Source organism: Capsella rubella, unplaced genomic scaffold, assembly GCF_000375325.1.
Source record: "Capsella rubella cultivar Monte Gargano unplaced genomic scaffold, Caprub1_0 scaffold_7, whole genome shotgun sequence".
In the NCBI taxonomy this organism is placed as follows: Eukaryota; Viridiplantae; Streptophyta; class Magnoliopsida; order Brassicales; family Brassicaceae; genus Capsella; species Capsella rubella.
This window is the reverse complement of record NW_006238917.1, coordinates 7484320-7494187: the sequence shown is the minus strand read 5'-3', so window position 1 is coordinate 7494187 and position 9868 is coordinate 7484320. Positions and strand designations below refer to the sequence as shown.

At 31.4% G+C, this 9868-nt stretch overlaps 1 protein-coding gene across 1 annotated transcript; it reads right to left on the bottom strand.

Annotated features, from left to right (window-relative positions):
- Positions 1–4604: 4604 nt before the first annotated feature.
- LOC17880284 (transcription factor MYB102) lies at positions 4605–5909 on the bottom strand. Its single transcript, XM_023779151.1, has 3 exons — positions 5777–5909; positions 5548–5677; positions 4605–5454 (listed from the first exon to the last, which is right to left on the bottom strand). Exons 1-3 carry the CDS (start codon positions 5907–5909, stop codon positions 4647–4649), a joined length of 1071 nt encoding a protein of 356 aa, XP_023634919.1. The 3' UTR covers positions 4605–4646.
- Between the last annotated feature and the right edge of the window lie 3959 nt (positions 5910–9868).

The window sequence follows — 9868 nt, the reverse complement described above, 5'->3', positions numbered from 1 at the left end:
AATAATATGTGACAAAATGTAACGCTATAGGTAGCTGTACTTTTTCACAAAAAATGTGCTTTTGTATAGTGGTATAAAAGTTATTTCTAAAATTTTCATTCTTAATTAAAATATTACTTTCATATATTAATATTTACTATTTTATATCTAATAATATCATGCTTTCATCAAAGATGAGTATTTTCACCTTTATAATATGAACAATAATAATAATTTTGGTTAAAAACTTTGAAATTTAAAGTGTGATTTAAAACCATCATTAACGGGAGATGTGGGAGGATGATGCTTAGGGGTAATAAATTAATATATTAACGGGAGATGTGGGAGAATGATACAAGAGGATCCACTCCGCACTTGCCACGTCGTCTAACATCCGAGCCAAAAAGTTCTTCACGAAGACTCGACTTCTGCTTCTTGAGTTACTATTCCATTATTTGCTTATTATTTTAACACTTTAAGATCTCATAGAATACCACATTAATGATGCTCTAAGGCATAATATATCATTTTGTCAGATTTTAAAAATCCTCTGCGCAAGCAGAGAAAAAGGAAATTTTTTCATTTTACTTATATTTGACATCTGCAAATCTTTTGAGGTATCATTTGGTCAGTTGTTTTGTTGGTGTTTTATTAGTTTTGAGACATGGAGTCTATAAAACAAGACTTAAGACGCATTTAGAAACAGTGGCATTTTCAATGTCTTGCGTTTGAATAGTGTTGGACACAATAACATAAAGGTTTGTACTTCTGTTTGTAAATGACTATGTTGGGCTTTGTACTTCTGTTTGTAAATGATTTTGTTGGGCTTTTACATAGCATGTTCATTGTAGATTATTTTTGTTACAGTGATCTATGACTACGTTTATAGAGAATAGTATATTTTACAAGAACAATAACTTTAAACATTTTAGAATATAGAACAAACTCTTTTTGCTCCTCTAAGAATTTCATCGATCATCTCATTCCATCTCAGAAGCTACATGAAAAGTGGTTTGCATCCGAACACAAAACAAACGGAGCAAAAGTATAGAAATTTCATAATATAGATGACGTGAGTTTTATATAGTTCGTTGCATACCAATGTCGTAAGAATAATATCTATCTACTAGCTAGTTAAGTTCTATTGGTTGTGCTGATAACTTAAGAATCCGAAATTTTGAACTCGTTGAACTTGGTCAAAAAAGTCACAACTATGCTAGCTACCACGAATTTAGATAGTTCCTATATAATAATGTTTTTTCTAATGCGATATAGAGATGTCCTTAACAAGTTCAAACTCGAATTGTTTTCACCAAGTATGAAACCATAAGAATCCCCACAAAGATGCTTGCAAAAGACACACATCCACTTTAGGGGTTTCTTATCTTAACTTTGAAAATTTCAAAATTGACATTATCTGAAGTTTTTCCTTTGGACGGCTGGGACTTTCTATCCATGTGTGACTAAAATGGTCTATAGAAATTGCTCTAGAAGTAATCGAGTTCTTGTTTTATATAATAAAGGTTTTGAAATAGATTTTTTTGTTGTTTTGCTTTTCGTATAAGAAAATTATTAATCACTTTCCAATTAATATTATGGACCAACCATATGGATAATTGGATAATGTGTTCTTTACGTTTGACTTTAAAAATTAATCAAGTTACAAATAGACAGACATTTTTTTATGTAATTCTCATCAATCGATTCACAAAAAGTAGCTGTGTTGACTTTATTTGTTTACACATATTTGATCACTCTTTCAAATAAGCCAATAATCATTTTTTTTTGTAAACTACTAGTAATAAAATTTACCAACTTAAACTTCAATTTATTTAGCTTGAGTATATAACTTTATATAGGTTGAAATTTCATTAAAATCATTAACGATGTCATTACTCATTTCCAATTTTATTTAATTATAATGTGTTGTCTATCAACTCTCTAGTTTTTTCTTACATATGTCAACTTTTCAATTTTCATTATAACTTTTCATATTTTCCCCTTATTTATAAGTGAGAAAAGCGGATATATAACCCATTATTGATGTATAAATGACGTACCGAATACGTAGCCGCCGCTGACATTTGTATCAACTAGATGTGATTATAGAAGCTTCTGACTGTACGGACGACAATAATTAAACTATCCAAGTCCAGGAGTCCATTTTTTGGCGACAATAATTCGCAGTTTCGCACTTAATAAATATCTTTTGGGAAAAATTTGTACTAGTGGATATGTAAGAAAATATCTCATAATTTTAAATTGGACCATATGGATGATACAAATCACAGCTTCGAACCAGACTCATATCTTGATATGATTAAAATTGGGCGATACGTGTTTCATATACGTATGATCGACATTGACCAAAAAGTTCAAATCGTTAGCCATTTTGTGAAGAAATGGTGATAACTCACAGTTTCCTTTTGTTTTGTAACTTCTTTTATTTTTGGTCGGGAGAATTACCAAGAAAACCTAGTAGAAAAAGAACTAGATACAGATGAATTTAGGATGGAACTAAATTAGGTTAACTCTGTGAACCTCCAAACTTTGACTTACAAGGTTTTGTTTTCTTGTGATCAAGTGGCTATATCGAAACACAACACGAAGTGTATGCAAGAAAAAACACGCTTTATTGTTTGTCAAGAACATGGAGACACACACATCCAACGAACACTAACGAGAGCATGTAAAACAAATTTCACCTTTTTGCTTTGGTCCAATATTCATCATATACGCAACCGCCCAAAGTCTTTTTTGTACATTTTATGAGACTTTATCTGATTCTTTATTTGTTTGAAGGCAATAATGGATTGCGATTTTTTTCTCCCAACTCATTATTTTGAAACTTTTTTTAACGACACAATATTATTTCTGTTCGAAGATACAAAGAGGATAGGGAACAATTTTTACCTCTAAAACGAGAAACAGTTAATAAATCGATTTCTAAGCTATTTGAACTTGTCCAGAATATAACAGAAAACATTTGTTTATAGATACATATATACATGATGCTTATCTAATAAAGTTTATTAACAAAACATTTTACAAAGTTCTTGGATTAAATTATGTTCATTTTACACAACAACAAAAGAAACATAAGACTTTATCTTATAAAGTGTGAGAGAAAAATCATTAGGGTCTCCAGAAGACGAACCGCCAAAAAAGTCGTGTCTATAATACAGCAAAATATAAATAGTTGACATCTATCAATCAATAAATGTATAACTCATAATAGTATGAGAAGAAAAAAAATCTCATGTCAAACTCACAGCATTTAATCGTTCCGAAAAGTAGTATTTATTTATATAATTTTCCATACATAAAAAAAAAAAAAAAAAAAAAAAAAAAAAAAAAGAAGAAGCAAACTGTGATCAATGTACTTGTGTCCAATGGAGCAGTCAAGAAATAACACAATACACAGCTCATCGTGAGGTCCACAAATCTATTATTGAGTTCCACGTGTTCTCTAATCTTAAATGGTTCGTGACACCTACACGTGTATACTCTAAAGCCTTCACACACCAAAAAAAAAAAAATCATACGCCGTGATTTCAATAATAAGGAGGCCATTTCCTCTTTTTGGCTTAAGCCAAGTAATTGACATTACGAAGACATGTGTCGCCATACCCATTAGGGTACCTTTTTCATAAATCGATCCCATGAAACAACAAAAGTTGTGTTAACTCCTTCACTTCTGCACGTAAAGATGATGAACACGTGTCCCTCACGCTCCGGCTGGCTCCTCTCTCCGGTCCCGGTCATCGATAGGATCGGTCTTCTTCACTTTTGTGATTTTTATAAGATGGGTTCTCTCTTTGTATAGTACGATATATGCTAAGCTTAGCTATTCAGAGTGTGTCTTTTGTTTCTTATAAAGGAATATTTGACTTAGTTATATTTGATTTAGTTAATTATATTGGCTATAAGATTTTATGAACGAAAACTCAAGATTGTTGTCAAACATATATGATTTTTATCGATCTTCTTTCAAAATTTACAAAACATGGATCGATGAAAGTTTTATGATGATATATAGCAGCCTTTGTTTCTTGTGTAATTGTATTATTATTGTAAGTAGTTGAGACGATATAAAATTATATAGTTTTTTAGCTAATTAAAAAAGTTACTTGAGATCTTGCTGGAAATGCATGTGGGGGACCTTATGACCACGATTTGTTTTTTATAAGTTATACAAAGTTTATGGTGAATCATTTGGACTTTATTGGGTTGGCTCATACGTTTTCATTAATACCTTTTGGGAAACATGGCATTAGTCAATGATGTATTTTAAAATATAAAATTTTTATGTCTATATCAGGAAATTTCTGTACCTCATATCAATTATACATATCAATTTCATCACCTCATATTATTGAGTCAAATTTAATATTGACAAGGAGACTATGCATATGTTGAAGTAAAGCCGGCCAAATATAACTATTTTATTCAAAAGTGGATATCAATCATGGAAACTCAATGATTTTTGGGAAAAAATGGTATTAGCTATAATCTATAGATAAATGAGTAGCAAACAAGAAGAAGAACACACTATTTTACATGCAAAGAAATTGGAAAAAAAAACAAAGGAACAAGTCTTAAAATTACAACCAAAAAAAAAAAAAAAAAACACTATATCCCACTCGAGTTTTTAACTTTTCTTGGAACTATATAATAAAACCATTAACGTCCAAGAAATCTGGAATATCAAACTTCATGAGATTACTGCAATAGCTTTCTATTTCATCCTCAGTGCTGCAACTGCTACTATTGATGTAACTCGAGTTTAACGTAGTCGGGCTCGGGCTCGAGGATGGCGTGTTCAATACCGAGTTAGCGAAGTTGAAGCTCTGATCCGGATCTAAGACATAATTAGAACTTGAATAATCGTTGAACGTCGATAGGTTATTGCAATCTTGGACCGACGTAGTCGAAGTTGAAGCTAGAGTTTGCTCTCCAAAACCATTGAAGTGATGATCCATGTGGTCAAACTGATGAGCTTCATTTGGGAATGGCGGCATGGAAGATTGGAGTTCTTGAGTAATTGTGTTCTCAAAATACTGGTCAGTTTGGTATTGGTTTACTCCGGCTTGGTTAACATCATGTTGATGATAAACTGGTTGCTTCCCTTGAGTTCTCGAGTCATGATCCACCACAAGGTTTTGATTATGGTTTTGGTTTTGAGAGAAGAGAGAGGTGGCGAGCTTGAGTATCTCGGGGTTAACCAATGGATTTTGGTGCTGATGACGACGATGAGTATCCATCATGAGTCCTGACATGTTCATATGATGTGATGATGATGAATTGTATAGAGATGAAGCTAAGATGGATGAGATATCGAGGAGATCAAGTCGTGGACTGTGAGTCACTGGATCGATCCCCATTCTAAGTAGCTTCTTTCTTATATGAGTGTTCCAAAAGTTCTTGATCTCGTTATCTGTTCTTCCAGGCAAGCGTGCCGCAATAGCAGACCACCTATAGATCATAGATAAACCAAACACGTAAGAATCTTGAACTAGTTCAAAGAAGATATTGTCGGAAGAAAAAAAAAGAGACAAAAAGCCTCACTTGTTTCCTAAGAAGCTATGAAGCTGAATAATGGTTTCTTCTTCCTCAAAAGAGAACCGTCCTCGTTTTATATCTGGTCGGAGATAGTTAGTCCACCTTAACCGACAACTCTTGCCACACCTTTGTAAACCTGGTGAAGAGATTAGAACAAAATGAGTTAAAATTTTGAAAAATTTCGAACACTCCGTAACTAAAAAACATGATTAAAATGCAAAGGTAAGACACGAACCAGCATTTTTGGGGAGGGTTCGCCAGTTACCATAACCATGTTTCTGGATATAGTCAACAAGCTTCTGGTCTTCTTCGGAAGTCCATGGCCCTTTCTTGAGCCCGTTCTTCTCGCAACAAGGTGACCTTGCCATTGATATTGATGATGATTGTTTATAAGGAAAAAGAATAGTCAACTGGTTTAGTAATAAATGAGAGAGTTTGAGGGAAGTTAAAGGATATGAATAGAGAGAGAAGAGAGAAACAAAAAGGTCGTAGGGTCCGTAAGGGGAAGTACAAAGTATATATAGGGATCGAACAAGATGGGAAGTCAAAATCGTTCGGTGCCGTCCTCTGTTTCTCTATTGGTATACGTGTCCCTTCGTTTTTTCCCCAAACTAATAAAAACCATAAATTTTGCGTTTATACTACTATATGCTTTTATCTGTTTTCTAAAGAGTCTTTTTTTTTTTTTTTTCTCTCAGCTGGATGATTTTCTTTGATTTTTGAAGTAATGTTATTTAACTTCAAAATTGAGCTCAACATCAACTATAATCGTGCGTGGTTAACAAAATACTACTCCGTTTGCAAATCACATATAGTATAACAAAAATATTCGTTTTTTCCCCAAACAAATAAAAACCATAAATAATGCTTTTATCTGTTTTCTATTAAGTCTTTTTTTTTTTTTTTTTCTCAACTGGATGATTTTGTTTTGAGTTTTGAATTTGTTTTTATACTAACATGTTATTGAACTTTAAAATTGAGCTCAACATCAACTATAATCGTACGTGTTTAATTTACAAATTAAATACTACTCCGTTTGCAAATCACATACAGTATACTGGAACAAAAATATTCGTTTGCCCTTTTTGCGTTTACATTTATATATAAGGTCCAGAGGATCGTTAAGATTGAAAATTAATGAAAGTAAATGTAAAATATTATAAATTGCAAATGTCATATGTTAAACAGGAATCGAATCCTTTGGTCGGTTTTAATTACAAGAACAAAAAAGGTGAAATATTATTCCTCAAGACTAAAACTATCATTTGTTTTCCTCAATAATGATTGACTTACTAAACCATTTTTTCGTTTCCTTTTTGATAAAGGACTTACGAAATCTTAATTTGCTGGAAAAGAGTGTGATCAACAGTGTCTTTAAAGTATTGTAAAAGTGTCTTAATAAGCTTTATATATATATTAGAACTTAATTGATTACTCTTTTATAAAGCAGCTGTAACGTTGAAATTTTGCAGTTTTGTTAGTCTGATTGATCATCATGATCGTGAAACATATGATATCAGTCAATCAACCTAAGAAAATAAAAAGAGCTGAATATATATTTTATTTCTTCTAACCAATAATTAAGTACCATAAATCATCTTTAGAATGGTTAACGTAACATCCACGAAATACCATATGTAAACCTATTACGATGATACCTAGTCTTGAGCATATGAGATTCCATATACGTACCCTTATTCGAGATTACATAAGAGTGTGTAATTTTCATCAAAAACCAATCCAAGATGTCAAATAATTATTTAGTTTTAATTCTTTCATTAGGTTTTAGCTTACACATACTTATATATTAATGTAATGGTATAAAACTTTCACATACAATTCTAAGTAGACTCACCGTTGTTAGCAGATTAGTGTCTTGATTAACTAAATGAAGTATCAAATCGATATAATCATATAGTCACTCACCATATATATATCGTGATAATAATGAAATAACACAATTAATCAAAGGGATGAGTGAGTATGGAGGAAAGAGCGTCGCTCTCCAAGCTTTGTGGGGGGGGGGGGGGGGGGGGGGAAAGGTTTTCATGATCACATTAGCTGTCGCCAACATGAATACGCCACGTCATCGTTTCTCCTTTTTAATTTCAACTCCTATATAGTAATCTTAATTTATCCTTTGAAACTATTTTTTTTTCATTTTCCAGAAAAATACTATAAATAGTAATTTGGATAACTAAATTTAAATACTCCTAGAACTAGGGTTTCGTCCTTTAAATTACACCGAATATTATTAGTTCGGAAACATGAGTGGTCGTTGTTGTCGGATAGTCGTATTGATTTTCATTTCAATTTGATAAAGTTTTTCTATCACTGATTTGAGATAATGAAAAAATTGAAACGGTTCACTTACTTTAAAAAAAAAATGTTCAATACGAAGAGAAAAAAAAACGAAATAATAGACCAACCATTTCGATTGGATTGTGCATCCGAGGCAAAATTTATTAAAGTCAAATATTCTTTATGTATATATATGCACGTAGCACATTATAGGAAAAAAAGGGGAGCGCATTTAATTCGTATAGCAATAATGGAGTTTGGTATTTGCCGAAATTTATCGTAAAACATTAATTGTGAAGAGATTATGATAATTTTATTTTATATAGACAACAAAAAAATATTATCCACCAATATATTCGTGACTCTGTTTGTATGTTTATTTTAATTTGTAGATATTGTATACTCGCATAAATTATATACGTAGCTGTTGCTTTCTGTTTCCCAAATAATGAAGACCAATATTTTGTACATATTAGCTTTTGCAAGATTTATATATACACACTATATTACATAACATGATTGCAATTATTGAATTTTAATTTTAACTAAGATATTCATGTCTAGACGTCTATTCAAAATTGGGTACGCAGATGTACAATATATATAATTACCATGGATTACTTTTTATAACCTAATTGTATATGTTACATGAGCTTAATTAAAGAGAAGCCAGCTCAGTTTTAGAAAAAAGAAGCTCACGTGCTTTATAAAGGTATAGTAAGTTAACAAAGGATTGATACGTTTGCATGCCATGACGTGAGGAGTGAGGACCATTGGCCGCTTCTATTAACCACTAGTTATTCGACTCGTGTTATTTAGTTTTGATAATTAAAGTCCAATTCGTAATTTTTATTTATTTAATACTTGTTTGCTTAAATTGTGTTATTGTCTTACCTCACTTATACAAATTTTGATTTCTGAAAATATTAGTTCACAGAGATATGCAAACTAGCTCCTCTACGGCTCTACCTTGACCACTATGATATACTCCAAGAAATGTAATAGTTAATCACTACAAGAAATGTAATAGTTAATAAAAATACAAATTAAAATTACGTTGCCATTCGTATATTCCCCACAAAGAAAACATATAACAAATATAAAAGTATAACACACTGCAATAATATGTATATAAGCTCAATTTAATTATTGCTCAAACCTTCAAATAATTGCGAATAACAATAGATTCGTGAATACTTTAATTAATTGGTAGTGAGAGGAATAGTCGTATCACTCTCAAATCAAATATTTTTTAAACTACATATAGCCACGGAGTACTAAATCTAATGTAAAGCATCATTTAATTATATCTTAGTATCATTCTTCTTATGGTTATGGATCTCAAATTATTAGGAACATCCACATAAACTATAAATCTTGTAAACCATTTTTTTAAAGGGAGATTAATAACATTAAACGATCCGTAATATTAGGATTATGTCTCCGCCTTTGAGGTTGAAAGAATCTGTCGGGTCTAGCGACAAATGAAGTCGTTACAAAGTGCAAAAATTATGACGTTGAACCAATAACAAAATCAGTTAATTAGATTAAGAAAATACAAATAAGGTTGAAGGATTAGGTAGGTGTTAATGCTATATCAGCCTATAACATGTTGAATATCTAGCTAGGGTTTTGCTTGCGCTTGTATCATTTGCCACAACGAGAAGGCCACGTGTTTGTACAGTTGACCAAATTTCATTAGTTGATTAAATTAACGTTTTGGAGAATTGATTAAATGACTGATTGTGTACACTATAATGCGGTATATGGATAACAGGGGCGAATCTAGAAAATTTGTTCAATGGGGGCAAAAATATAGTAAAAAACTATCAAATACTAAATTATAAAAGACATAAAATTGTCATGTAAAACTTTAAAACATCTTACAAAACCACTCAGACGCTCATTTAACAATTGAAACCTTTTTACCACATTTTCATTTGTGACATATTCAAATAACTAAAAACAAAAAAACATGTTATTAAGTAAAAATTTAGAAAATTTTGAATTTATAGACTTATATTTT